Consider the following 25,609-nt stretch of genomic DNA (forward strand, 5'->3'; position numbering starts at 1 on the left):
CTCTAATCTAAAACCTCAACTAAAGCTCGCTGTTGACGTGCGGTCGTTGTTTCTTCTCGTTTTGTGCATTCGAATATACGCGCCCTGTCGCGGTTTGCACGGAGTTGGCGCTTAGAAAAAGAAATAACCACAAGATGTCGACTGCGCGCGCTACGTGACGTTGCACGATCGTAGTTCGCGTTCCAACCGCTTCGCCGTTTCTCTTAATGCTTGCAGCGACGCGATTATTCACTCGGCAGATTCGTTTGCGAGTTCGCATTCGAGAAAGAAGCGGCTGGACTCGCGAAAAGGCGGCAGCCTTTGCCCGGCAATTGGACGCGCCCGATCGGCGCGCGCTACAGGAGGCTCTAAACGCCAACAGGTTCAATGATGATGCATTCACTTTCACTCTCCGCGATCACCGCGATTACGTGAATGAAGTCCTATCCCGATATCCCGTATAGAGATTACTCCAATAAAGTGCCACGTGTTATTGTAATTCGCCTCTTCAAATTAAATATGCTAATATATTTTGTAAACGTGCAGTTTGGCCTATCAGCGCACGTCTGAGTCCGACGTCACGCCTTCCACGCGGCAACTAGTCAAATGTAGAGTTTCTTATTCGTTTTCATGGTAATAGTCAAAGTGACGTGCATAGGGGGAACCATTTGCGGAATTCCGTTTGTCGGTTTTGGCCTGATCGACAACTGCATAATGATTACAGCGGTGCGCAGACGAGAATATAAAAAAATCAGTTTTTTACCCACATATATTATAGGGCGAATATATCGATATGACTATTGGTGCTAGACTGGGAATATCAACGATGGCAGGTCAGTAGCAAATAAAAAAGAACCGAAATGTAAAAGTAACTCGTACGTCTCGTCTCTCTAAGCTGCTGCCCTAGGAAACATGGTGTCCGATGTGTCAGGACTGGGGTGGTACAATAATATACGTATCTCGACTAAATAACGGTCTTTGCCTTTCTAGCTTAGCGGGATTCATTGAGACCTTCTCGTCAAAGATTGCTGATCGAACGCCAAAACTGTCGTCACAGCAAGTCCAAATGCGAAAAAGTCGCATAGCAGCCTTCCTCGTAAACACAAATACAGAGTAGAGTTCGCTCTCAATACAATACCCCCCTCATTCTCTACAGGGTCGCATTATCGGTGTTTGCCTCGGATGCACCCTCGGAATGTTTCCCCTACTACTAATGCCATCGAAAGAAAACGCAGACACAGACTGACCATTCTATATAGATAGTATACGTATATGTATAAGGAGTTTTTTTTCCCCCCTTTTTTTTGGTCTCATATTACTGGAGCTTTTCTCGCCAGACGAACTGCGCGTACTCGCTTACCATGGCGCAAAAGGCGATGTAGTTGACGTCGTCCTTGCCGCCGACTCGCACGTCGAATCGCTTGTAGAGCACCTTGAACTCGTGTTCGCTCACCAACGAGCCCAATTCGAGTTCGCCGAGAACGCGACGGAATTGGGAGCGCGACACGCTGCCCATGTGAACGCGATCGTAGTCCGCGAACAGGGGCGTGATTTGAATGTTGCGCACTCGAACCTACGAAAGGGATCGATGATACCAATTAGGATTTATCTTATATATTTTGACTCTTTTACGCGTTCTGCCAAGCGATGAACGGTGAGATCGAGAGTCGCCTCTTCCTGCGGCGTCAACGCGTTCTGATCGACTTCGTGCGGCGGAACGAAGGGGTGAACGGCGAGCGTGGGAGCCTTTTCTAAGTCTGCATGGAAAAAGTACTTGTATGTTTAAATTATTTAAACGGTCTATGGAGATAAGTTGACTATAGGAAAGTGCACTTATGAAAGGTGAAAGGGGGTCTCATTATTATTATTAATACAATCTACCTTTTGTCGTGAAAACGGCTTCGACGTCATCAGAAAATTTCAAATACTCGACGTAATCCTTATCTTTGGAGTACTCATATCTGAATTTTTTCCGAGAAATTTATTCAAAATTCTCCTCCCCCCTTTCCCTTCACTTACTTTTCAATGAGAGCGTTCACTTCGGCGGGCTTCAGACCGAACGCGCACAGATCGAGCGCTCGCGGAAACGTCGTCTTGAGCATGCGACCCGTTTTCAGGCTGTCGTAGTCGCGCATGAACTCGAGCACGCGAATGCGTTCCCTAGTCACTTTCGTCTTGATTTTCGTCATCACCTGCTCGACGTCGACGAGAGGATCAGAAGATACGGATTTCGATTTCGACAGCTAAAAATGATCATATATTATGGGAAATCCCTTTGGGTGTAAACGTTTGTCGGCCTTACTTGGAGCGATTTTAACGTTTCTACGTATTTTGGATACTTTGGCTCTTCCTTGACGGTCGGTTCGACGTCTTTTAAGAAATCGATGTAATTGACTCCCACGTCATCGGAGTATTTCTTAAGAATAGCCTAGACGTAGGAGACCCCCCTTTCTAATTTCCCCCCTTAGATGCTTCAGTGCCCACTTACAAGCATCTCTTCGTCGCTCGTAGAAAGGCTAAGAAAGGACATGCACTGGCGAAATTGCTTTGACGTCACATAGCCGTTATTGTGTCTATAAGAGTATAGAGTCTTACGATGCAGGGTCTCTATATGTAGACAGTCACTTTGTCACTGTACTGGTATATAGTTCTATGTATGAGATCCTAATAAACTATTGTCTCTTCGGTCTCTATATGATTTCTACAGAAGATCCTCTCTATTTCGCCTTAGCCTTTATCTCCTCACCTATCAAAGTCTTGAAAGCACGGTTTGGCGAGAATTCTTCTCTGAGCAAGTCGTTCCTTTATCCAAAATATCGCTCCATCGACGAGAGCCTTGTCCTCCTCACTAGCAAGATCCCAATCGAAGGCGCCCGCCTTGGGAACGACGAACGAATCGAGCGGCGCCACGACCCGCGTGGGCGTCGCTTCCAAATTCGCCTCGGTAAAAACTGCACGCATAATTAATTAATTAATTAATTAATTACCTACTTTATTAATTATCGACTCTACCGGAATCGACGTCGTCGACGAACTTTTTCCACAGAACGCCGCGACGAATTTTCGAACTGCGATATCGCGAGGCGAGACTGTTGAAATCTCGCGACGACATTCCCCTGAAGCCCATCGCATCGAGACTCTAAACTACACATAAAAGGTCTCTGTAATTATTTAATTGAAATATTCTACCTGTCGAAAGTGGTTTTCCGTAATGGAACCGGTGCGAAGTAAGTCAAAGTCACGAAAAAATTCAGTCACCTGAAACAAAGAAATAATTCATTGATTGCCTATTTTTTAACTTTCCTTTTCTCTCACCCGAATTCTATTCACTTTGACGTGATATCTGATTTTGTCTAAGAATTTTTCAAGGTCGGGTTCATCGTTCACTTCCAGGGCGCTTCCGTCTCTCAAAGGAGGCGTCACACTTGGGGAAAATTTATTAGAAAAGCTCTCCTTCTTATATACGAGACTCTTACGATGGCTCATACGTTGATTCAACCACTTGACCCGTGTACTCTTTTATATATAAGTACATACGATTAGAGAAGAGTTCCACGTGACGTACCTGAATCTATTGCTTGAATGAAGGCGGAATAATTGACGTCGCCGCTGTTCCGATGTTCAAATTTGCGACAAATCAACTGGAAGAATCGTCTAATCAATATCATTAATTTTAATAATGAGATTTCAAACCTTAACGTCTTCTTGGGGAACGTTCAGCTGATTGGAGTCGAGTATTCGAGCGAACTGCGTCTTCGTGACGCCGCGCGTATAGCCCTTACCCTAAAGCAAAACAATCAAAAACAAACATAATAATAATAATAATAATAATAATAATAATAATAATAATAATAACTCATTAGTTTACCCGATCGAAATCCTTGAAAAACGGATACAGAAGCAGACGCCGTTTCTTCACCGTATCCCCAACGTAGGCCAAAACGTCATCGAGACGCGCCTCTTCGACCGGACTAAGCCGATTAGGACCCTATAAGAAAAAAACAACAACACATAAATGAAAACAAATAAATATATAAGACATAATCGTACCCATGCGAGCGTTCCCTTCAACGGTCGCACGACAACCTGCGTCGGTCGTTTCTCCAAATCGGCTTCATTGAAAGCGTTTTCCATCACGTGACAAAAGTCCCTATATCGAACGCGTCCGTCGCCCGTTCCGTACGCGTCGACGAGCGTCTGAACGCGATCGCGACTCAGCGTCGACGTTTTGCCGCGAAAGCAGAGCGATAGGCCGCAGGCGAATTGATTCTCGGTGACGAGACCGCTGCGAAGTTTGTCGTGATCCTGAAAGAATTCCGTCGTGCGAATGCCGTGCTTGTACACGATCACTTTCAGTTCGTCCAATAGGGACGTCAAATCGAAATCGCCGTCGTCGCCGGTTCGTCGACCGGACTACGGTAAAGGATTATTGTCTCAGATGAAATATATGATATATTACCTTTGATTGGGACTGGGAGTGTCTACTCATTTCCCTATTGGCTGCACTGGCGTCGTCTAAGGTACATATACATATATGATTATTATTATTATTATACGGTAGTCCCCCTCCCGTAAGCGACCATCTGGCTCTAGTGTATTCTAAAGGGATGAGTTGCTCTTTTGCAGAAGGGGTCTGGGTTACAGTCAGAGGGCCTGAGGCGTGAGTCTACTACACTACATTTTCTTCTCAGGGTCACGTAATGCGGTCGTTCAAAGTAGAGACTATTATTTATGTGTGATTAATTTACCTTTCGTCGCGACGTCCTTGTGAAATTTCAAGAAGTTGTACAACTTTGTGCTCGGATCTTCGTATCGTTTTGCCAAGAGAAGGAGCTCGCTTTCTCCCAAGCCAATTGGACCGGGAAAACTACGAAGAAACTGGAACATTTTTTTAATTAAAACTCTCCCAACTTGAAGTTTATGATTGGGAACTCGCCTGGTCTCTCGTTACCAAGCCAACGTGATGATAGTCAAAATCTTCGTAGCAATCTTTCACGCTAATAGCTCGATACTAAGAGAAAATCAATATTAATTAATTAATAATTAATTAATTAATTAAACCTTGCAAAACTGATGACATTGAGCGAGAATTTCTTCCGTCACATGCCACTCCTCTTCGCTCAGATTCGAACCAGTTATATCAGCGCTAATAATTTATAATTAAATTACTTAATTAATTCGTTATTTTTAACCTTTGGTTTGACAATTGCGCGTCCGGTTTATCGTCAAGCAAATTAGGATCAAACCCTTTTAATTAATTTATTTATTGCGAAGGCACGTGCGTACGATTTTCGAATTGTTTTCGTACCTATGTCGACTGCGTCGGAAAATCGACGATAATTGACCATTCCGTCGCCTTTCATATCGAACTCGGCGACGAGCGCGGCGAATTCGTTCGAATCGAGTCGAATACCGAAGTGCTGGTTCAAACATCGAAGAAATTGATCGCCTGAAAGCGAGAACGTAAGCGAGAACCGAAGAGCGATAGATTAGGAGCTCGTACGCGTCACGTAGCCGCGTCGAAGTCGATCGAAGTCCTTGAAAAATTCGTTTACGCGCACGCGTTTGTTTTTCGCCGCCGAGCGAACTTTCGTTACGACTTGGCGAGCGCTTACGATCGACGCCTGCAAGTTGCGATCATTCGGTGGACGGAGAAACCGGCGTTTCGAAGAGGCTTACCATGAGGATCGAGTAGTCTTTGTGTCGCGTTGCGCGTTGCTATGATGCGATGTGACGTTTATTGTTACGGAACGTAGTAACAGTGAGCATGAAAAAAATCTATACATGTAGCGCTAATAACGATCTTTGCCTATCGGAAGTAGGGAGTCTAAAGCCCTAAATCGCAACGCTAGATGGCAATAGGAAAATAATAAATAACATACCTTTCGCCATATACATCTTCATAAAACTTGACCTATATAAATTATTCAATAATAGATGAGAAATTTTCCTTCTTTACCTTCCATTCTGGTTCTGATTTGGCTGCGAGAGCGTTCTCCAGATCTCGTTCCCTTCTCATCGACGAGGTCAGTTCGCCTGAAACGACAAGAGAGAGTATTTATTATTTATTTATTTATTTCAATTCCCATGATTCTCTATTTCTAACCCGCTTGCAGTCGATCTTGCCAGACGTTTAGAGCAGCATTAAAATGACTATTCGTAAAAGCATCGTCGGACATGCTAAAAAATTCAATTAACTCTTCTGTGATTTCCTTCTATTGTAGTATTGCCTTTGTGGGTCGTTTGATTGGTCGACTTTCGGCAGCATTTCCATCAACTTTTTTCGATCGGAAACGGTCAAAAGGTCGAAATTCTCTTTGCAAATGATTTTCTACGCGAACAAACGAAAGACGTAGAATGTTTACGAGGTCATAGAAAAAAATACAAACTTTCAAATCAACGAAACTCATTATTGAATCGCAAGAGAACAAATCGAACTTGAAAACCGACTTCCTAACAACTTTCGAAGAAGGAAGAGAAGGAGAAGACGACTTGTCTACATATTACGTCAGCACATATGATATTTATTATTTATCCGTCTATGTACCTGGACGAACAGGTTTTGCGAGCGGTCTTGTCGGCTTAGACTGTAAGGTAGGTGCGCTAGTACCCGTATTCTATTATCTACAGTGGCTCTGTACTTTAGTCACGTGCTTCGATTTCGGTTTTTCTGCCACTTCGCCTATTTTCAATCTCTTTCGTTTCTGCCTCTTTCCGCTCACCGGGATACGCTCCAATTTTCTCAAATCGACTCGGACTACTAAGGGTTTCTTCTTTTCGGCGTCGCTTCGCTTCGATTTCGCTTTTTTCGGCCCGATTTCCGGCATTCGGCCGTCGGAGCCTCCTGAATTGCGCCGAACAGAATTCCGCTCCGTTTTTCGACGAGCGGCAAACGCCAAAAAGTGATGTCTTGAAGCCTCCGGGCCGTCTGCCTGAGCGAATCCCCGTATAGTACAGTCATGAACCCGAAGTTGCACGATGAAAAGACGAAGTACGATCAGGCGGCGATCAGCGATTACGTTCTTCGTCACACGAAAGAGCATCCCGCCTTGAAAAAACTTCGCGAAGTCAGAAGAGTCTTCCACTGGGATCGAATTAAATAATGAATCGCTTTTGCAGGTCACAAAACAACACAAATACAGCATAATGCTGATATCGGCGGACGAAAGTAGATTTTTCGGTCAACTCGTTCGCATTCTGGGCGCAAAGAAATGCATAGAAATCGGTACAATATTAATTAATTAATTAATTAATTATTTAATTAATTAGGCACGTGAGCTTTGCCATATTAGGAACTTTTACGGGATACAATACGCTGAGCGTTGCTTTGGCTTTGCCAGACGACGGAAAAGTCATTGCTTGCGACGTCGTCGAAGCGTTCCCAAACATAGGGAAACCATTTTGGAAAGAGGTTATTAATAATAATAATTATCCTAATAAATAAATAAATAAATAAAATTAGTTGCGTGTAGGCTGGCGTCGAGCACAAGATCGATTTGCGCATTCAACCGGCCGAAAAGACCTTGGGTAACTCACTTATTTCCCCAATTAATTTTCACGTTATTAATCAATGCTTAGATGATTTGATTGCAAACGGCGAAACGGGAACATTTGATTTCGTCTTCATCGACGCCGACAAGCGAGGCTACGACGCCTATTACGAGAAATCGTTGCAGCTGCTTCGACGAGGCGGCGTCGTTGCACTGGACAACGTAAGTATAGAATAGGATATATATTATGTATATATATATATTTTATAAAGGTTCTGTGGCATGGGGCAGTGACAGACGCCACTCGAAACGACCCAGACACCGTGTGCTTGAGAGAGGTCGCCGACAAAGTCTACCAAGACGAAAGGGTCGACACAAGTTTCTTACCGATAGCAGACGGCGTTCAAATGGCCGTGAAACTGTGACGTTGTATTCGTTGCAATAACACGTGCGTGTCTGTCTGTCTCCTTTATTTGGGTGTTTGATACAAAGGAGCCCCCGCATAGGGCAAACGTATGGGTATGTGAGCAATAGGCGGGGCCTATAAAACACGGATCCCAACTGGGGTCTTGCAAAATTACTAGGGTAGGACGGTCTCATTAGAGAAGGTAACAGAGGACAACTACACTCAAAATTTAAAAAAAGAAAATTACATGCAGTCATTTATATAACTTGGATGACTGGCCGTCACACCCCACCCTTCCACACTGCTGCACATACTGATCTATTGTGTTTGGGGGTCCAAAATTGATAACATATCTTATGTCAGGAAAATCTAACCCCATTCCAAGAGCTACAGTTGCAATAAATACTCTGCAACTGCCATCAACCTTGCCAAATGAAGAAGCTACCTCAGCTTTAATTTCCTTTTCCGTCGAACTATAATACATTGCATAGAGTCGATTTGAAGCGGTTTTGGAGCATCCTGACGAGACGAAAGATAGGTCTCCTGGTAATCCTACGCGAAAAGAATCAAAGACTAGTCCACAGTCTTTGAGGCTTCTGCAGTAGATTATTGTTTTGTAGGCTTTAGCTCCTTTTTTTCCTTGAGGCTGTCTACTACCCAAGAAAAAATTTTTTCTTGATCATTTACGACTTTCTCCACAAGTTGCAACATATTTAATATTCGGGGTTAACTTCAATAAAAGCAGGAAAACCTTAGCAATAGTTTTCCTAGTAGAAGCTGCGGCGGTCGCAGTTAGGCACAAAACTGGAACGTCTCCGTCAACTAATGTTCTTAGTTCACCCAGACGGCTGTACCACTCTCTGAAAGCTGCTTTTTTTCATTCATTCCCCTATTATTATCATTAGAAATCAGTAGTAGTAGCTTACCGATCTGTTACACAATGAACCTCATCGATAACAATTGACACAATTCTTTGTTTGATTTCAATTTTCCGAAGAGCACCTCTCCATCCGGAAGTTAAAATTGTCTCTGGACTAGAAAATACATGAGAAACTTCAGGCGGAATAGTTGTTTGTTGAGCTGAAGTCAAAAATAAGCCATTTATGCCAAAGGAAGCCAATTTTTTAACTTGATCGGAGATAAGCTGGGTAAGAGGTGAAACGATCAGGACTAAAGCTTTGTGCTCCTTGTCTTTCGGAAAAAGAAAATCATGTGCCATTGGTAGAAGGTAATAGATAAATGATTTGCCATATCCCGTTGGAAGAATGGCAAATGTGTCTCTGCTTCGTAGTATGCTCGCGATAGCATTGACTTGCTTTTCCTTGAGGTGACGAGGGAACGTAGGGTATCGCAGAAGAACAGCAGACAGCGCGTTTCGAACTTCGTCGTCGCAGTGATGATGCAGGAAAACGCCATAGTTTCGAGGACTTACGTATTTTTGCAGAGCAGCTCGTCCGTTTGATTCGGTTCGAGAGGAAATAGTTCCATAGTTACCCCGGGGGGTCATTCGTTTAGGGGGGTCTAAATTTTCATGACACTTCTTTCCGATTCCGATCGATGTCAATGACGCCGACGTAGGGTGATACGAACATAAAACAGCCGTACAGCATAGCTAGCGCTTTCTCACGAATCCTCGATCGTTAGTGGCACGTTGATCGACATTCGAGCGCCTATAAGAGACAAAAACCACAAAGTATCGTTGTCGAAGCGGTTCTAGAGAGCGAAACTTATCTGAAACTGGCCCATTCGAGCAGGTAACTGCCGTGTCCATCGATCGGGGCCCTGGGTGCGTCATCAAAGTCGCGTCATCGGATCGCCTCGTACAAAAGCACGTGTTTTATCACGTGACCGGCTTCGACCAATCAGTAGCGTGCAGGAAATGTCTAATACTGAAATGTGATTGGTGCGGGTCGTATGCGGGGCGCACGTTAGACCGACCCCCGCAGTCGAGACTACAACTTGTAAGTTGTTACACGCAGTCGAGTCATGATCCCGAAGTTGCACGATCAAAAGACGAAGTACGATCAGGCGGCGATTAGCGATTACGTTCTTCGTCACACCAAAGAGCATCCCGCCTCGAAAAAACTTCGCGAAGTCAGAAGAGTCTTGAGGCCAGACGGGGGAGGAAGGGTCTGGGGTAATGCGCACACTTGTGTTTCGGAGCGTGTCCCGCAGCGCTCACTGCGGTACAATCAGCGAGCTTCCTCGAAGTGAAGTTTGAAGTTTTTATTTAGTTAGAGACGGACGCAAGAGGCCGATCTTTCGGTCAGGTGACCACGTAGCTAATTGACTTACGATGTCGCGTTCGAGTCTCTGGGCTTTAGACGAAGTTGAGAGTGCTGTCTCGGCGTCCGCTCGCCAACTTGGCTACCCTTCTCTTCATCTCCCTAAGCAAACTATCGACTGCATAAACGATAAGCTCGTAGCGCGCGCGTGATGACGTATAATTGGCTGTAATTGGCTTGAGACCACGTAGAGTGTGCGCATTACCCCAGACCCTCAAGGGTCTGGCCTCCAGACTAGAGCCTTGCACTGTAAGCGAATCTAAATACTTCGCTTTTGCAGGTCACAATGCAACACAAACACAGCATGATGCTGGTCTCGGCGGACGAAAGTAGATTTTTCGGTCAACTCGTTCGCATTCTGGGCGCAAAGAAATGCATAGAAATCGGTACAATATTTAATTAATCAGGCACGTGAGCTTTGCCATATTAGGAACTTATACGGGATACAATACGCTGAGTGTTGCTTTGGCTTTGCCAGACGACGGCAAAGTCATTGCTTGCGACGTCGTCGAAGCATTCCCAAACATAGGGAAACCATTTTGGAAAGAGGTTTACTAATTAACCTAATAAATAAATAAATCAAATCAGTTGCGTATAGGCTGGCGTTGAGCACAAGATTGATTTGCGCATTCAACCGGCCGAAAAGACCTTAGGTAACTCACTTATTTCAATTTTCATGTTATTAATTAATTAATTAATTAATGCTTAGATGATTTGATCGCAAACGGCGAAACGGGAACATTTGATTTCGTCTTCATTGACGCCGACAAACCAGGCTACGACGCCTATTACGAGAAATCATTGCAGCTGCTTCGACCAGGCGGCGTCATTGCATTGGACAACGTAAGTATAGAGTAGGGGTATAATAATAACGTCGTTGTTTAATTAATTAAAGGTTCTGTGGAACGGGGCAGTGACAGACGCATCTCAGAACGACCCAGACACCGTGAGCTTGAGAGAGATCGGTGACAAAGTCTACCGCGACGAAAGGGTCGACACGAGTTTCTTACCGATAGCAGACGGCGTTCAAATAGCCGTGAAACTGTGACGTCGTTTTCTGTGCAATGACACGTGCCTGTCTCCTTTATTTGGGTGTTTGATACAAAGGAACCCCGGCATAGGGCAAACGTATGGGTATGTGAGCAATAGGCGGGGGCCTATAAAACACGGATCCCAACTGGGGTCTAGCGGAAGCGGAACTAGGGTAAGACGGTCTCATCGTCAGAGAAGGTAATAGAGGACGTGAAAACGGTCGCATTAGAGGAGGAGGAAGTGGAGGCGGGGGCGGGGCACGAGAAACCGGATTTTGATATTTCCAACTCACTATTTGCTCCTCCTCCTCCTCCTTCTTCTCCTTTTCGTCGTCCGAATAGTCCAAAGCGTCGTCGGGCGGCTCCACGTCGTCTTTCCACGACGCGTCCGAACCGCGCGTCTTGAGCGCGTGCGCGAAAACGTATCGCGTAAAATTCGCGCAATCGGGCGCGACGTAGACGACGTCGCCCGCGGCAACGCCACGGGCACTAATTTCATCGACGCTATTGAATCGAATCGAGTAAAACGGCGATTGAACGGGACCGAACGTCTCGAATACGAGACCCACGGGCGTTCGATTCGCCGACCAAACGACCGTTCCCTCGTCGAGGGCCCCGCTTTGATGCGGGGGCGTGGCTTGGATTATTAGGAAGTGAGGTTGAACGATTTTGTGTACGATGCCTATGCGATCGAGTCGCGCGCTCGCGGGGAGTACGTGCTCGGGTGCGGTCACTGGCGGGAGATCGGCGATCGTTAGTTCGCCGTGGACCCTCGGAGGGGGCCTCGATTTTCGTCGTCCGTCGGCGGGGGTGGAGATCACTATCCCGTCGTCGGGTTCGTCGTCGTCGACTTCTTCGTCATTCGATTCTTCGTCGTCGTCACTGAATAACGGTGATGGATCCGATCGTTCCCCGCGTCCGTTGACGTCATCATTGACGTCACTCCCACTCGAATCATACGAGTAAGCCAAAACAGTTAGAGCTCTTGCGCCACGGCTGGAGGCGATGGTGGCTTGCCCGTGGCACTGCATCGCACTCGATTCGGAGCCCGAATTGCTCGCATTCTTCGCGAAGACTTCATCCTGCATGGCCTGCGACTGCAAATCGTCGCGGATTTCCATGCGGATGCAAAGAACGTACTCCACTTTTCTCTCACCCGTCGGGAATAATTAGGAAACGAGAAAAAAAAGGACCTGAGCGAGACCTCTGACGTCTTTTCCCAATTACGCATGCGTCCGCGTTAAGTTCCAGCTGTAACGTGCGCTCCGCCCACCCATAGCATAGATAAGCGTCCGACCTCTCTCGCGAAGGTCAACAGTCGACGAGACGACGACACGCTCGCATAACATACCCTCGCCAGATGACGTTCGCTACCGAAATGGACGACGCGACGACGAAAACAAAGACGATGTCGGGCTGGGTGCACAAAGCGCCTCCGCTCAACAAAAGAGGACCGAAGGTGCGAAACGTGACGACACAATCGTACGCGAATCTCGCAGACGATTAGGCTCGTGCTATTTTTGCCCCGCGACTTCCCTTTAGTCGACTTCCCATTTCCCGGTAGCGAGTCTCGCGCACAATCTTAGAAACTGAGTCCGTCGAAACGGTCACGTGGAGATCGAGTGACAATTGACTGAAAGTTCGGCGGGCGTCGGCGTCGCGCGATCTCGCCTCGATGCACTGTAACTAGCTACGAGCATCGCGCGAGAACGGATGTGATCTCTTCCCTCCTACGCGTACTCGCTCGCTTGGCTTCACCTACTCTAATCCCAGATTGAGTCCACATTGCGCGCTTCACTTTAGACCCGAGTCTAGACTCGTCGAAGAGACGTCGCGTCGTGCGACGACTCGCCGCGCGGTGTGCACTAGACTAGGCGTGGCCGGCGAACTCTTTTTCTACACTGTGTAACCGATTCTTTTTTTTCTCTTCCGCGCGCAGGTGTGGCGCAAGCGATGGCTCGTGCTCCACGCCGACGCTCGTCTCGCCTACTATCGAAACGAACGATCGACGAAACCGATCCGGGTCATCGATTTGTGCAAGTGCACGCGAGTCGATTGCGGTAAGAGGAAGGCGATCTCCCCCGGCGAAATGACTGAAATTTTTTGCCTGTCTAAATCGACCCCCGGCGATCCTAAAAACCGACTGTTTACGTTCCTCTCCTTAGGTCTCGAACATAAGAAATACAAATTCATCTTCGATGTCGTGCTCAAATCACGCACCTACTTCTTCAGCGCTCGCGATCAAACCGAAATGGAAGAATGGGTCGGCGCCGTGTGTCGCCTTCGCTCCGTGGCATCGGGCGGTACGAGAAAAAGAGCGAACAAACGAATAGTACAGAAAGACCGAACGTTTTCGCTTTAGAAACCGGCGAGGAATTTCTTCCAGTCAGAAGACCGGCGCGCAATCGCTCGCCTCACCACTCGAATCCCTCGTCGCCCCTCCCACCCGCCGAATCAGATCACGTGACCCAACCCAAGACCCCTACCGTCACCACGGCGACGACGACGACGACGACGACGTCACCGATATCCAATCGTCTCCGTCGCATCTTCAGTCGAAATCTCTTTCGCAAATCGCGAAGCGACGACGTTCCCACGCCCACGCTTCCAAACAAAGAATTGCCGCCGCCCCCGGAAGTCGACAGAGGACTGAAACCTCGTCCGCCGACCTACCGTCACTTGAAGCCGGCGTCGCCGCCGACCTTCTCCGTCTCAGCACCTCTCCAAGAAACCAATATATTCACGTTTCCCTCGACGACGACGACGACGACGACCCCAGCAATGATGACGTCATCGACAACGATGACGTCATCCGCCGTTGCCACGGCACCGTCGGCGTCGTCCGATAGCGCAATCGATTCGCTGACGCAAAAATCTTCGGACGAGCATTTGTCGCCGCTTGCGTGGTTTCCAACGAAACGAACGCTCGCCACGACGACCGAAGACGTTGCCACGACGGCGCAAAAGCCCGGATCTTCGTCGTCGGCCGCCGGCGTCGGATCGTCGGGGAGCGATTCGGGGGCGGAGTCCGAGGAGTTGGACGAGCCGTTTATGACGGCCGAGTCCCGGACGTATCACTATAGCGTCGACGAGGGGGAAGAGGAGGAGGAGGAGGAGGAGAACGATGCGAGGGGAAAGAATACGGGAGAATTGCCGCATCGCGCTTACTTCGCTTCGAGTAGTTATACGGGAGTTCGGCCGTCGCAGGGGGATGAGAATGCCGTCGAAACTGAGGTTTAGATAGATGACGTAATTTTTTCTGTTTTTTTTCGGGGGTACGTAGTTGTATAGAAATAGATTTTTTTTGGTGATGTCATTGCTTTCTCTCGTTCAGCATCATTTCCCATCGTTTGCGTTGAATCAATACTTCCTGTGCGTGCCGTTCCTAAAAATTGCGCGAGGGCGACGTGCCGTGGCTAATTTTAGAGACGATATTTACGTACCGTGTCTGTTACAATTGGGTCGGCATGCCAGTCACGCAAGGGCGGCGTCTCCGAGAATTCGCTGCGACTAATGGGCTCTTGCATCCTCTTCGTTACGCGCAATTAGTTTATTTAGGGAAAAAATGGAGGAGGATCTAACGCCTACGTACGTCGTCGTTTTTGGGACGCGAGCCAACGTTTCTCCGACCGGGGTCGAGATCCTCTTCACCCGACCTTTCCCCCCGCGCTCCGCCACATCGCGTCCTGACTACGCTATAGTTAGACTTCCTCACGTTACGCATGAGCGGCTGAGCGGTACGACGAGCATTCGCTCTCTAAACACAAGGGGCGACGGTCTATAGAGGATTCTGTCTATAACTCGATTACTATCTATACTTGTTCTCGTCTCAAGTCTTTGTTCACTACGCTGCCTTCTAGGGGTTTTCGAAATACTAGGGGCTTTTCTTTGCGAGGTTTATAGACGGATTGCTGTTGTGTCGGACATTGCGTTAGCTACGTCATATAATTTGGGGAGTACATGTACAGTACCTGATATTCTTTGTCTAAAATTGCCATCTTTTTCTCGTCTGTCGTCTGAAGTAAATCTTCGAAATCTAACACCTACGTCATAGATTAATTCACTGATTTGATAAATGTTGCTTTGGCACTAACGCTCGACGAATCTTTCGTCTCTACGCTATCTTCTGGCTGGCTTCTAAAGACCCCACGCGTAACATTACTCTCTCTTTTTCCCTTTTGACTACGCGTACATCTTAAACAAATCGAGAAATTCGTAGAGCTGAATTCGCCCGGGAAAATCCAACTCCAACCGACGAACCTTAAATAATTAATCAATTATGAAATATTATCTTCATTATGTCCCCACATATATTATAAATATATACCTCGGACATTAGATAAAGAGGCGATACAATGCGTTTACACATCTAAAAGAATAACCCTAGAGAGCCTCGGGGGAATTGCATAGTTGGACGCTCGTCGTGCCTTGAGGGCTTTGAGAAGCGACGCTTCGTCGATGAGCATTCCCACCATGTCGTGTTCTTCGTAGCAGAAGAAAGCGACTCGGGCGTCGTTGAGTTCTTCAAAACTATGCAACGCAAACATATATAATAGTAATATATAAATGTATTGATTTATTGATACCTAATTTGTCTGGCTCTTAGCGCTTGTACGGCTTTCTTTAGCACTTTGTTATTATATTCGGCTCCCTGCATGTTCGCCGTTCGATGCAGACTGGCGTCGAACGTTTTGACGTCGATCAAGAAATGAAGAACCTCGATTAAATGAATCAATAGATTTAAATATCAGAGTGGAATATTTTTTAATTACGTGATCGTCGAGACCGTCTCCTTTTCTGTGCTCGCAAGGAAGACGTTTTTCGAATAAATGATCTTGAAACTACAAAACGTCTTAGACAACTAAAGTATTTAGATACTTTTATTTACTCCTAGACTTCGTGCTAGGTGTCTGTTGGAAAAGAAAGCGGCGTCTTCATTTAGGATTTTTCGACTCTACGGAAAGTACGTCGTACCTAAGGTTGGCCCACGTAAAGCTTTCTCGATTCTTTGGGTAGGTTCGCTCGGCCATTGGGGGGGCTCACGTGCACGAGCTCATGTGAGCACGTGAGGACAAGCGAAGGGCCCCCAGTGTCGTGCGCCGCTCGAATGCGTCGGTCATGATGAAAATTCTCGCGACAACACGTTAGATAAGGTCAAGAGGAAAGCGACACGACGTCTCGTTCGAAAGTTGTCCGTGCAAATTTCTAACGCGCGTTATCTCACCTTATGGCTGCTCGTTTTTCCTTCGTTCGACGTCTTTCCAGCTCGGCACTCGCCGTGCGTCCTCGGCGTACGATCATGTACGTACCTGGAAGCGACGAGCGCAAAGTGGAAAAGGCGAAGAGTCTCGACGCGGATACGCTGGTTTTTGACTGCGAAGACGGCGTAGCGTACGCTAAAAAGAAAGAAGCGCGCTCGTTGATCGTCAGAGCGCTAGAGCAAATGCAGTTCGGTCGTTCGGAGCGCGTTGTTAGAATTAATTCAATGGATAGCGGTCTTGCCGAGGATGATTTAGTTGAGATACTAAGAGCGGTGAATTTGCCTGACGCTATCCTTCTACCCAAAGTTGAAACAGCAGAAATTGTCGCTAGGGTAAAAATTTATTAGGAGTATTTATTTGTTTGCACAGAGTCACGCGTGCAGACTGTAGATCGATTTAGCATCACGTGATAGCCCTCTCCTTCTGTTTTAATACAGTTTCAATCAAAAGTGGAATCACTGATTCCTTCTGACGTCACGTCCTACCCATTCCTAGCCATAGTTGAAAGTGCTAGGGCTCTAGTCAACATAAAGGAGATTTGCGATGCAGGAACGCGCGGAAAAGTGCACCTTTCCGGCCTAACATTTGGCGCTGACGACTACGCTGCCAGCATAGGTCAACTGATTAATTAAAAAAACATTTGCATTAATTAATTATTGACTACAGGTGCTGTTCGCACCAAATCGTCGAGCGAGGTTCTTTGCGCTCGCCAGCTGGTTGTCATGCACGCCAAAGCATACGGATTACAAGCTGTGGATATGGTCAATATCAACTACAAAGGTACGAGGAAAAGACAAGAATCCTAGCCACCGCTTTTACCACTGCATTTAGATCTTGAGGGCTTAAAAGCAGAAGCCCAAGAGGGAGCAACTATGGGATTCACAGGCAATAAAAATTTAATAATTTATAATCAGTATTGTTTAATTAGAAAACGCAGACCATTGAATTTTACGCTGAAGGGGTAACGTTGATTATTTTTTCAGGAAAACAAGTCATTCATCCCGATCAAATTCCAGTTGTTCACGCGGCATTCAGCCCATCGCTCGAACAAATCAAATCGGCAAAAAATCTCATCAAAGCGTTCGAGAGACACCAAGCAGAAGGAAAAGTGAGCGTGCTTGCATATATATATGTACACACCCATACCCAACCCCCTCCCTCTCTTATTAGGGAGCCTTTACATACGAAGGAAAAATGATAGACATGCCGACTGTCCTCCAAGCGAAAAACGTTACTGACCTAGCCAAAGCTATAGGAGACTAACCACTATAACTAATCGATACGAATATATTATTGTAAATTGAGAGACTCGCCGCCTCCTTGTGCGGGCTGCTGTTGCTGTTGCTGTTGCTGCGACTGCGCCTGTTGTTGTCTTTCGTCCATAGCGGCACCGGGCGGCATTTCGATTCCGACAGTCGTAATCGTTGGTGGCGTCGTCGTCGACGAGTGGAGCGGCAGTTGAGACAGATAGGTTGTCGCCTGTACGCCGGAGGCGTCCGAGTGAGGCAGAACGTAGTGAATTGTCTTGATCAAGAGAGAGAGTCGCGCATTAAAAATTAGACATATATTTCCTCTTACCTGCGGCAAGTCGACGGGGAGTTGAGGCGTGTGCAATTCGATTCCGCCCACTTGGGGGTGCTGCTGTTGCTGGTAGTGATGATGCAACGTTTGCTACACACATTACCAAAAGAGTCAGTGAAGGATCTTCTCGCGTCAATAGATATATCTCCTTACCACTTGTTGCATCCCGGCCGGCAAAACAACCTGACACAAGGAAACGAACTATTATTTAATCTCGATATACATTTGCTTACTGTCTGCAAGTGCTGCAAATCGGAGTCGACTGACTATACACAGACCCAAGGCTATCTCTCATATATACGCTCTTGTTTTCTACTGTACCTGTCCTGCCTGTAGTGTCTGCTGAGTCGACCCCTGCGCCGCTTGAAGCATAAGCGTCTGAGCGGCGAGATTGGGATTCTGAGCCTGAAACTGAGCCAAGTGCTGAATAGACTGCCCACCGGGAACCTGAATCTGAAGCTAGAAGAAAAAGCAGTATAGGGGGGGCAACACACCAAATAACCGGGCCCACACGATTACAGTATTAGGATTTATGATAGCGGCATGCTGAAGTTGCATAGCGGCTTGCTGACCGCCTTGAGCTTGAGCCTGCTGTTGCTGCGGCGACGGCTGCTGTTGCGGTGGCGGCGGCGGCGGCGGCGGCGGAGGAGGAGGAGGGGGAGCCTGTTGTTGAGGCTGCGGTTGCTGCGTCTGCTGAAGCTGTTGAGACTGTTGCTGTTGCTGTTGCTGTTGTTGCTGCTGAAGCATGATATTCTGATGATGCAGTTGAAGATAATACTGCATTTGATTCGGATCGACCATGGCTCCCTAGAACGAAACGTTTTGAGAACCCGTCGTCTGAGACTCGTTCTCTCTCGCGCGCGCGCGCGCTCACCGGTCGTTTCGCCGCTCTCGCGTCCTCTCGCGGAACGATGTCGATTAGAAAATCGAATTGATCGTATTTGCTGACTGCCATGGCAACGTCGTTTTTCTTATCGAAGAAAACGGTCGTCGTTTCGCTTCGCGTTCGTGTAGATATTGGAATCGATATACCTGCAACGTTCGTCTCTTGCTGTCCTCCGTGTGAATCCACGATCGCAACGAGAGCTCGGCGACAAACATCTCAGCGGCTTTGGAGAAGAGAACGGGAGCCTATATATATATATATGAGTAGGAATGCTGCATCTTTACGTACACGTACCTCAGCGCTTATCATCTAAATAAATATTAATTAGATTGATTAAATAATTTTTTTCTCTCTTACTTTGACTTCTTCGTCTTGTTTCATAATCTTTTTGATTCGCGCCAGAGGGAGTTCTTGGAATTTGAAGCCGTCCTACACAGTGCGTCGGGGTGCTCTTTTGAATGTGGGGGCGTGGCACGCGTTTTTTTTTCCGTTTACCTTTGTCATGTTTCGAATCTGTTCCATTTGCGATTGCCAGAACGCCTGGAGTTTTAGCTGCGATTCGGACGGCTGTCCGTGCTGGGACGGCATCTGTACCGTCGCGTTCGTCGGCGTCGTCGCTTGGGACGCGTACGCCGACTGGGGCCCCATTTGGGACGTCGCGTAGCGAGCGACCTAATGGAAGATCCGCGACTTCCGTTGATCGTGCGACTGCGGTTAGACGTCGATTTACTTGAGCTTGCTGCTGATCTGCCATCGTTTGTTGTTCAGTTCTTTCACAAGGCAATGACGTCACGTCAGAGACAAACGCGCGCTAGAGCGGAATCCCCCGAACTCGGCGAATTTTATGTGCTGATTCTTTTTGATGTTAGAGTATCGACAAATGAACCTCAATGACTGATAACTGACAGCAAAAGAATAAAGGAATGTTTGACTTCTAAAAAAACTTTATCACGTGATGCCTAACTTTGCCATCCACGTGAACATCTAATGCCTATCCAGCAGGCAAAAACCCAAACAAACTATGCGAAAAGAAGACTAGGGAACCGGCCCACATATAACATCAGTTCACAGATAGACATCTAATTTAATAAATCTAAGAATTCTGTTCAGTCGTCGTTGTCGTTGTCGTAGGAACAGACAAATTCCCGGAGGCAAGCTGAGCCAACCGATCAACTTCCATTTTCCACGTGGGAATCTTCTTCGCCGTCATGTGACGTCTCGCGTGCTTGGCGAGATGATCGCTGCGCATGAAATGCCGACCGCAGAGCGGACACCCGAAACGCTTCTCGCCCGTGTGAGTTCGCCTGTGACGCGCCAACTCGTCCGAACGAGCGAACTTCTTGTCGCAATTCTCCCACTCGCACTTATACGGTTTCTCCCCTATTGAGTTAATATTAACGAATGTTTATTAGGCTGAAGGGGACAAAGGAACCTGTGTGAGTTCTCAGATGCGCTTTTAGGTGCGAACTCTTGAAATACGTCTTTCCGCAATCTTCGTACGGGCACGCGTGCGAGCGTTCCCGTATATCCGGCGAAGGTGCCGCATCTTTCGAGTCGCGCCTCGACGGAATGGACATTGAGGCGACCACGCCCCCGTGACGAGGAAAGTAAATTGGGACGAACGGTGTGCCGAATTGGAACATCGTCGTCGTCGTCGATGCTGTCGTTGTCACGGGCAACAGGTGCTGACCGGCCGATTGGGGCAATAGAATGGGAACGGGAGGCTAAATTAAATATATATTTATTATTATTATTGATTTTTGGATTTTCTTGTGATTTTTCGTCTTACCAGATGTTGTACGGCTGGCTGTGACGTCACCATCGAAGGAGGCGGAGAACCGTTTGCCATTGTGAGAAGGCCTTCGATTGCCTGTCGATCTTTGTACGAGTCCTAAGGGGAGGGCGGGGAGTGGGTAAGCGAGGGGGTGGCGAGGGGAATACGTATTTGCGTACTGGTTCGGAATCGGGCGTCGAGGGAGGCGAGAGATCGAGTGTATGCGAGCTCATCGAGAGAGGCGAGTTCGTCTGAGTAGGTTACGTGCAGAAATGGGCGTTTCGGGTGTGTGCCCGCGGTTTCGACCAATCAGGGCACATGTATAAAGCGTGGCGCTATTCGGTCGGCCAATAGCAAGGCGGCGTCTTCACGTGAACCGAGAGAGGGAGTTGCACGTGTACAGAGCGTGCTTCCGGCTTGAGGAAAGCGTGATGGGGCTGATGCAAGCAGACGAGAGGCGTGGCGAGACGCCTACGATTTGCATTCACGCGCACAGACGGGTACTGATTGGTACGCAACTCCAAAACTTCTGATGTTCGATCCAACTGTATATGAAATCATCTGTCGCGATGATGGTTATAATAGGAAAATATTTCCTAGCGCACTGTACATGTACAAGAGTGTAGCTAACCCAATTAGTAGACGACGTCAGTTGTTGAGGCTATGGCTTCCTGTTGGCATTGGCCCAGCCCGTGGTCCAGAAAGAGACGATTTTTTATGATTGTCGGAATTGCTTTATCTGCCACTGATCTCATATCTGATGCTCTACTAGCAGAAGAATACCATCGACTCAACGAGTACAACTTTTTCTACTGGACTCTCGCCTTTCTCGCAGCTCCGGCCTTCATTGCGTCGATGTTCTCCTTCTTTTGGGAAATTGATACGATTCGATTAAATAGAAAAAAGCAGCAAGTCGTTGAAGAACAAATGCAAGAGATGCCAACAGAAACGGTGGCGGAGAAAGAAAATGAAAATGAAAGCGAAACAGAAACAGATGGCGGATATGACGTCAACGAAGGTCCCCAGTTTCCCAGATGGTTCGGGATCGTCGAATTTTTTCTCGGCCCGCTGCGCGATCCGCTCACTAGAATAACGCCTCAATTTTTGATCTGGCACTTTCTGCTCCTCGGCGGTTTCTATCGCTCTCTGCGCGGCCTCTTTGCACCGAAACGCTTTCTCGGCGAAGAGGAGGGCTTGGAGAACATTCGCGACGCGCAATTATTAGGGCTTATAGAGAGCTTTTTAGAAGATGCACCTCAGGCTGTTCTCCAAGTCAGTATCATTACGAATAGGGAGGCACTGACGGGACTTCAATTATTCGACGTTGTGACGTCAATACTATCGCTTGCCTGGGCTATCGTCGATTATTTTGACGCTCTGAGAACGGTTAACAATCGCGTTCTTCCAAATGCGTTCGTATTGACGCTTTTTGGACAATTGTCCATGTGGATGTGGCGAGTTGGTATGATCGGGTCCCGGATGCTAGCAATGGCAATTTTTTTCGATGCCTTTGGAGTGTGGTTGGTTTTGATTGCCGGGGTACATTGGGCCGGAATGTTCTGGTGGCTTCTCTATCAGAAAACGACGTTCTGTTTCAAAATTACGAATCTAGACGAACCTGACGCACCTCAAAAAACGAAAAACCGAAAATGCAGCGAACTCGTCAAAGAAATCATTTTCGATCTCGTCATCGGTGCAGTAGGAATATTCTGCTTCATAAACATGAAGCGAGGACGAACTCGATGGCGTATGACGTCCTATTACGTCATCATGTTCGTGGAAAATTCCCTATTGGGAGTACTATGGTACTTCAACATCGAGGAGGCCGATAGGGATGCGTACAAGATAATCGTGCTCTCGCTCGTGTGGATAAGCTTCGTCTACGGTCTCCTCTGGCTGTGTGTGTACTACACGTGCGCGCACCCTACGAAGCAATATCACGGCGGCAGCGACGCCGCGCAGAAATTCATTCACTTTGCACTGCAAACGATCGACAATCGAGTTCGCAAACCGCTTAGTGCCCAAGAAGAACTTCAGGATAATAATTGAATTGTGAGTGTATCGCGTTTCCTAAGCAACGCACTAGGATACGTCTTCTACGACTGTAGAAGCTGCAAAAACACATACATATGTATGTATGTCTCAAAATTAAAAATGTTTTTCCACACAATCGTCTCTTTACAAGCCATAACTGTTATTACGTATCTCCGTCGGAAGTCCCACTCGTTTGGGCACGCCTACTACACTGTTATCTTTTTCTGGGAGCTCTGTGGCGTGGGTGTGTTCGTGCGATGCACATGTGCGCGCGCAAAAAAATAAATCATTGGAATCCTTAGTTAACAATCAAAAGTGACACTGAAAATTCAGCAAAATAGTCTAAACTAATCATAAAAAACGCCTCTTTACAACAATCGAACCTGAATCAGCAAAACACTTCCGGCGATCCCTAAAACCCCGTATGCACTCGCCGTCGGCGTCGCGACGCCGCTATTGCACAAATCCGTTTCACAGCACGATTCGCTGAAGCAGATATCGTTCGCGCACGTCGTCGGTATGGGCTGACAGTCGACTTTCGCCACGCACCCTTTTCGCTGCGTAACGATCGTCGTCGCTTTCGTCGTCGTCGTCGACCTCGCTTCGTCGTCGAAACTCGGCGTCGCGTAGTGCTCCGTCCAGCAGACGTCGCCGCTCGTGCAATTGACGATCGTCTGCGTGGCGTCGCAGTCGGCGCGTCCGGCGCACGCGTAGCAGCGCGACGGACCGGATGCTGCGCGACCGGCGAAGCCTAATAGGATCGTCGCCGCGACGACAATGCGATGAATGGCGAGCGTCTGGACGCTTCGAGCGTCGCGCATTGTCTATTCTCTTTTGAATCGGATGAGCGGACGCGTGATGAAGAGGCGATTCGGACGAGATAAGGGAGAATGGACGATTGTTGTTCGTTTACTTTGCGCATGAGCCGTCAACACGTGATGGATTGCGATTGGATTAGGAGAACCGCGCCTACGAATTGTAGATAGGATATGCACTAATCGAGTTTTATTCGGATACGGGGGGTTATAGTCAACATCCGCATTTGTCTATGAAGTCCACTTTCCGACGTTGTCGTACAGCTGCGCGTAGGCAAATAATAAAATTGATTTTTTTCTATTACTGTCTCTTACCATTAGCGACAAATCGGCTCCTTTCTTCGACAGCCAAGACCACGCCGGTTCCAAATAGAGTCCAAATTTTTTCATAGCTTTCCAAATCGGCAAACTCCACTTATCCCAGTAGAAAGACACCCTTGCAAATACCAACCTGAAAGCGCACATCTCTTCGCCTTAATTAAAAAATAAATCATTTTCAGTTCACCTCAGCGTCGGTGCAGCCTTTTCTAATAAATGCAACTGCCAAGAAAGTAGCGTGGAAAGAACTGCATAACTAGTGCTATCTGTGCCGAGAAATAAGTAGTGGAAGGGGTGGACAATATGCTCGGCTACGTACCCTCAAAACTGGGAGATAGGTAGAAGATATCCAAAGAGATGAGGACAGCTAGAAGGATAAGAGAAAGAACAAAGGCAATTCTCGTCCAGCCAAACGATCTGGCTTCGTATCGACGCTTGGCTAATTCGCGGTGGAAAAACTAAGGAAACAATCAATAGGATAAACTCATACTCTGTATCAATTACAAGGCAAACATCTTCGTCTTCGTCCAGCCACGTCTAAAGAGAAATAAAGGAGACACGAAATTAAAATTATTTTTAAAGTCCACCTCAGAGAGTTCATTTTCGAGAAAATAGTCAACGGCAAATTTAAAAGGTTGCCTTGGCAACTACAAAAAATAAAATAACTCACTGCCCCTCACTTCCTAATAAGGTAACCGCTGCAACCTTGCCACGTAAATCGCACCAATTATCAAATACATAGTGAAGCAAGACTCTACAAAATATGTGAACAGTCTATCTATGTATGTATTTATTATTGTTCTACCTTGTTTGCTCGTTTTTACTAGCGTGTAGACTAGTCCACAAGTTGTAGCAATGATCGTCCTCAGTGAGGCAACGAACCAAACAATTGAGAATCTTTTCAATTAAACAATAGATAGTATCTTGAAATAGGCTTTTTGACGCAACCTCTTCTCTGTGATTTCCCTTTGCCTCTCTCACGCTAACCAGAAGCGATGTAAAATAATTTCTATATCGCTTTGACGGTAGCGAATCGAAAAGTAAATGCTACAAGTTTCGATGACGTCAAAAAGAGATAATTATCTGTGCGCCTACTTTGAGTCGAAAATAAATATCTCTGAATTGATTCGGGCTAATAAAAAATTACGTTAATTAAGTATTTATAAACGTAGAGAGATGTCCGCACTTCTCGTCTAAGGCAAATTTTTGAAGGACAATAAAATCTTTCGGATCAACCAAATCGTGGCATTTCTTTTGACTTTTCTCAGCCAATCTAATAAATTGACATGCATGCATCCCCCCCACGTGTATCCCAGTACTAATACTACTTGATTAGCTTCTTCAAATGCTCAACTATATATGACTTTGCTTCCTCTGAAATTCCCTTAGTGTCAAAGAGCGATAGAACGGACAGAAGCCAGACTAAAACGCCCCCACAATAAAACCTATTCATATAGAAATCAATAATAATATAACCTTTTAGAGTTGGTCTAGGATCGTCGTCGCTCGTCTGGCCGACGGCCCAGAGAAGGCTCAATAAAGTCCTCGTATCCTTCACGTGACTTTTCATCAGAGCAACCAACTTAGGAAACAATAAGTGTACATATATAATAAAGATATCTTTATCTTGATTACTTCATTTCTATTTTCCTGCACCAAATTCGGATTCGACTGTACGAGAATTTGAAGGAGAAGACGCCAACTGAAGAGCTGATAACCTTATGTAAAGAACACGTTTCCCTGTACGAA

General features: G+C 46.8%; 14 protein-coding genes and 1 pseudogene across 21 annotated transcripts; 6 read left to right on the forward strand and 9 right to left on the reverse strand.

Annotated features, from left to right (window-relative positions):
* The first annotated feature begins 40 nt into the window (after window positions 1–40).
* LOC136197357 (transmembrane protein 65-like) lies at window positions 41–1,315 on the forward strand. The gene is made up of 7 exons (XM_065987103.1): window positions 41–361; window positions 526–587; window positions 638–705; window positions 758–812; window positions 875–917; window positions 970–1,075; window positions 1,136–1,315. The coding sequence occupies exons 1-7, from the start codon at window positions 207–209 to the stop codon at window positions 1,223–1,225; spliced, it is 579 nt and encodes a 192-aa protein (XP_065843175.1). The 5' UTR covers window positions 41–206; the 3' UTR covers window positions 1,226–1,315.
* Window positions 1,047–5,715, reverse strand: LOC136197345 (uncharacterized). Its single transcript, XM_065987083.1, has 23 exons — window positions 5,659–5,715; window positions 5,483–5,603; window positions 5,288–5,428; window positions 5,172–5,226; window positions 5,041–5,125; window positions 4,916–4,990; window positions 4,728–4,857; window positions 4,439–4,494; window positions 4,030–4,392; window positions 3,848–3,967; window positions 3,673–3,762; window positions 3,545–3,620; window positions 3,456–3,495; window positions 3,295–3,403; window positions 3,169–3,237; window positions 2,992–3,118; window positions 2,726–2,930; window positions 2,468–2,552; window positions 2,282–2,407; window positions 1,999–2,222; window positions 1,861–1,940; window positions 1,612–1,736; window positions 1,047–1,552 (listed from the first exon to the last, which is right to left on the reverse strand). The coding sequence occupies exons 1-23, from the start codon at window positions 5,659–5,661 to the stop codon at window positions 1,295–1,297; spliced, it is 2,763 nt and encodes a 920-aa protein (XP_065843155.1). The 5' UTR covers window positions 5,662–5,715; the 3' UTR covers window positions 1,047–1,294.
* On the reverse strand, window positions 5,699–6,907 carry LOC136197356 (putative Polycomb group protein ASXL2). Its single transcript, XM_065987102.1, has 8 exons — window positions 6,621–6,907; window positions 6,527–6,566; window positions 6,369–6,475; window positions 6,210–6,310; window positions 6,086–6,159; window positions 5,939–6,015; window positions 5,862–5,893; window positions 5,699–5,814 (listed from the first exon to the last, which is right to left on the reverse strand). The coding sequence occupies exons 1-8, from the start codon at window positions 6,804–6,806 to the stop codon at window positions 5,772–5,774; spliced, it is 660 nt and encodes a 219-aa protein (XP_065843174.1). The 5' UTR covers window positions 6,807–6,907; the 3' UTR covers window positions 5,699–5,771.
* On the forward strand, window positions 6,863–7,985 carry LOC136197355 (probable caffeoyl-CoA O-methyltransferase 1). Its single transcript, XM_065987101.1, has 7 exons — window positions 6,863–6,881; window positions 6,932–7,046; window positions 7,099–7,204; window positions 7,272–7,390; window positions 7,452–7,506; window positions 7,558–7,691; window positions 7,742–7,985. Exons 2-7 carry the CDS (start codon window positions 6,939–6,941, stop codon window positions 7,892–7,894), a joined length of 675 nt encoding a protein of 224 aa, XP_065843173.1. The 5' UTR covers window positions 6,863–6,881; window positions 6,932–6,938; the 3' UTR covers window positions 7,895–7,985.
* On the reverse strand, window positions 7,888–8,749 carry LOC136197358 (ATP-dependent DNA helicase RecQ-like; annotated as a pseudogene).
* A 1,066-nt stretch (window positions 8,750–9,815) lies between these two features.
* Window positions 9,816–11,291, forward strand: LOC136197354 (probable caffeoyl-CoA O-methyltransferase 2). 4 transcript variants are annotated; one of them, XM_065987098.1, is made up of 7 exons: window positions 9,830–10,061; window positions 10,110–10,145; window positions 10,200–10,546; window positions 10,591–10,709; window positions 10,759–10,813; window positions 10,870–11,003; window positions 11,056–11,291. In XM_065987098.1, exons 3-7 carry the CDS (start codon window positions 10,447–10,449, stop codon window positions 11,206–11,208), a joined length of 561 nt encoding a protein of 186 aa, XP_065843170.1. In that variant the 5' UTR covers window positions 9,830–10,061; window positions 10,110–10,145; window positions 10,200–10,446; the 3' UTR covers window positions 11,209–11,291. The 4 variants fall into 4 exon arrangements, with proteins under 4 accessions (XP_065843169.1, XP_065843172.1, XP_065843170.1 ...); XM_065987099.1 differs by having other exon boundaries at window positions 10,110–10,140; XM_065987097.1 differs by lacking the exon at window positions 10,110–10,145 and having other exon boundaries at window positions 9,816–9,969; window positions 10,441–10,546.
* Window positions 11,214–12,536, reverse strand: LOC136197351 (H/ACA ribonucleoprotein complex non-core subunit NAF1-like). Its single transcript, XM_065987092.1, has one exon. The coding sequence runs from the start codon at window positions 12,310–12,312 to the stop codon at window positions 11,245–11,247; it is 1,068 nt and encodes a 355-aa protein (XP_065843164.1). The 5' UTR covers window positions 12,313–12,536; the 3' UTR covers window positions 11,214–11,244.
* LOC136197350 (uncharacterized) lies at window positions 12,070–14,507 on the forward strand. The gene is made up of 4 exons (XM_065987091.1): window positions 12,070–12,650; window positions 13,131–13,251; window positions 13,357–13,494; window positions 13,554–14,507. The coding sequence occupies exons 1-4, from the start codon at window positions 12,552–12,554 to the stop codon at window positions 14,429–14,431; spliced, it is 1,236 nt and encodes a 411-aa protein (XP_065843163.1). The 5' UTR covers window positions 12,070–12,551; the 3' UTR covers window positions 14,432–14,507.
* Window positions 13,278–16,398, reverse strand: LOC136197352 (uncharacterized). 2 transcript variants are annotated; one of them, XM_065987093.1, is made up of 13 exons: window positions 16,166–16,396; window positions 16,080–16,101; window positions 15,964–16,032; window positions 15,778–15,908; window positions 15,619–15,721; window positions 15,519–15,560; window positions 15,384–15,451; window positions 15,286–15,328; window positions 15,163–15,234; window positions 15,010–15,102; window positions 14,784–14,948; window positions 14,635–14,721; window positions 13,278–14,576 (listed from the first exon to the last, which is right to left on the reverse strand). In XM_065987093.1, exons 1-13 carry the CDS (start codon window positions 16,219–16,221, stop codon window positions 14,505–14,507), a joined length of 1,023 nt encoding a protein of 340 aa, XP_065843165.1. In that variant the 5' UTR covers window positions 16,222–16,396; the 3' UTR covers window positions 13,278–14,504. The 2 variants fall into 2 exon arrangements, with proteins under 2 accessions (XP_065843165.1, XP_065843166.1); XM_065987094.1 differs by lacking the exon at window positions 15,010–15,102 and having other exon boundaries at window positions 16,166–16,398.
* LOC136197353 (citramalyl-CoA lyase, mitochondrial-like) lies at window positions 16,253–17,758 on the forward strand. Its single transcript, XM_065987095.1, has 6 exons — window positions 16,253–16,784; window positions 16,890–17,067; window positions 17,119–17,232; window positions 17,284–17,337; window positions 17,436–17,560; window positions 17,623–17,758. Exons 1-6 carry the CDS (start codon window positions 16,419–16,421, stop codon window positions 17,713–17,715), a joined length of 930 nt encoding a protein of 309 aa, XP_065843167.1. The 5' UTR covers window positions 16,253–16,418; the 3' UTR covers window positions 17,716–17,758.
* Window positions 17,552–19,706, reverse strand: LOC136197349 (nuclear transcription factor Y subunit gamma-like). Of its 2 annotated transcripts, XM_065987090.1 has the most exons (12): window positions 19,650–19,706; window positions 19,415–19,591; window positions 19,277–19,348; window positions 19,214–19,228; window positions 19,066–19,164; window positions 18,908–19,003; window positions 18,553–18,840; window positions 18,355–18,492; window positions 18,267–18,299; window positions 18,187–18,216; window positions 18,031–18,123; window positions 17,552–17,976 (listed from the first exon to the last, which is right to left on the reverse strand). In XM_065987090.1, exons 1-12 carry the CDS (start codon window positions 19,671–19,673, stop codon window positions 17,743–17,745), a joined length of 1,299 nt encoding a protein of 432 aa, XP_065843162.1. In that variant the 5' UTR covers window positions 19,674–19,706; the 3' UTR covers window positions 17,552–17,742. The 2 variants fall into 2 exon arrangements, with proteins under 2 accessions (XP_065843162.1, XP_065843161.1); XM_065987089.1 differs by having other exon boundaries at window positions 18,187–18,299.
* A 129-nt stretch (window positions 19,707–19,835) lies between these two features.
* On the reverse strand, window positions 19,836–21,944 carry LOC136197529 (Krueppel-like factor 10). Of its 3 annotated transcripts, none has more exons than XM_065987312.1 (5): window positions 21,518–21,944; window positions 20,873–21,458; window positions 20,709–20,810; window positions 20,352–20,643; window positions 19,836–20,299 (listed from the first exon to the last, which is right to left on the reverse strand). In XM_065987312.1, exons 2-5 carry the CDS (start codon window positions 20,924–20,926, stop codon window positions 20,013–20,015), a joined length of 735 nt encoding a protein of 244 aa, XP_065843384.1. In that variant the 5' UTR covers window positions 20,927–21,458; window positions 21,518–21,944; the 3' UTR covers window positions 19,836–20,012. The 3 variants fall into 3 exon arrangements, with proteins under 3 accessions (XP_065843384.1, XP_065843386.1, XP_065843385.1); XM_065987314.1 differs by having other exon boundaries at window positions 20,873–21,461; XM_065987313.1 differs by having other exon boundaries at window positions 20,873–21,254; window positions 21,325–21,944.
* On the forward strand, window positions 20,893–23,846 carry LOC136197526 (XK-related protein 6-like). Its single transcript, XM_065987309.1, has one exon. It carries the CDS (start codon window positions 21,357–21,359, stop codon window positions 22,740–22,742), a length of 1,386 nt encoding a protein of 461 aa, XP_065843381.1. The 5' UTR covers window positions 20,893–21,356; the 3' UTR covers window positions 22,743–23,846.
* LOC136197531 (transmembrane protein 214-B-like) lies at window positions 22,990–25,579 on the reverse strand. Its single transcript, XM_065987315.1, has 14 exons — window positions 25,496–25,579; window positions 25,337–25,442; window positions 25,189–25,282; window positions 25,047–25,133; window positions 24,956–24,992; window positions 24,809–24,907; window positions 24,666–24,757; window positions 24,566–24,614; window positions 24,448–24,507; window positions 24,365–24,397; window positions 24,180–24,318; window positions 24,048–24,126; window positions 23,858–23,993; window positions 22,990–23,806 (listed from the first exon to the last, which is right to left on the reverse strand). The coding sequence occupies exons 2-14, from the start codon at window positions 25,428–25,430 to the stop codon at window positions 23,774–23,776; spliced, it is 1,032 nt and encodes a 343-aa protein (XP_065843387.1). The 5' UTR covers window positions 25,431–25,442; window positions 25,496–25,579; the 3' UTR covers window positions 22,990–23,773.
* LOC136197567 (lymphocyte antigen 6 complex locus protein G6d-like) lies at window positions 23,096–23,548 on the reverse strand. The gene has a single exon (XM_065987358.1). The coding sequence runs from the start codon at window positions 23,546–23,548 to the stop codon at window positions 23,096–23,098; it is 453 nt and encodes a 150-aa protein (XP_065843430.1).
* Window positions 25,580–25,609: the final 30 nt, after the last annotated feature.

The sequence above is a fragment of the Oscarella lobularis genome, chromosome 17, assembly GCF_947507565.1.
Source record: "Oscarella lobularis chromosome 17, ooOscLobu1.1, whole genome shotgun sequence".
Lineage (NCBI taxonomy): Eukaryota > Metazoa > Porifera > Homoscleromorpha > Homosclerophorida > Oscarellidae > Oscarella > Oscarella lobularis.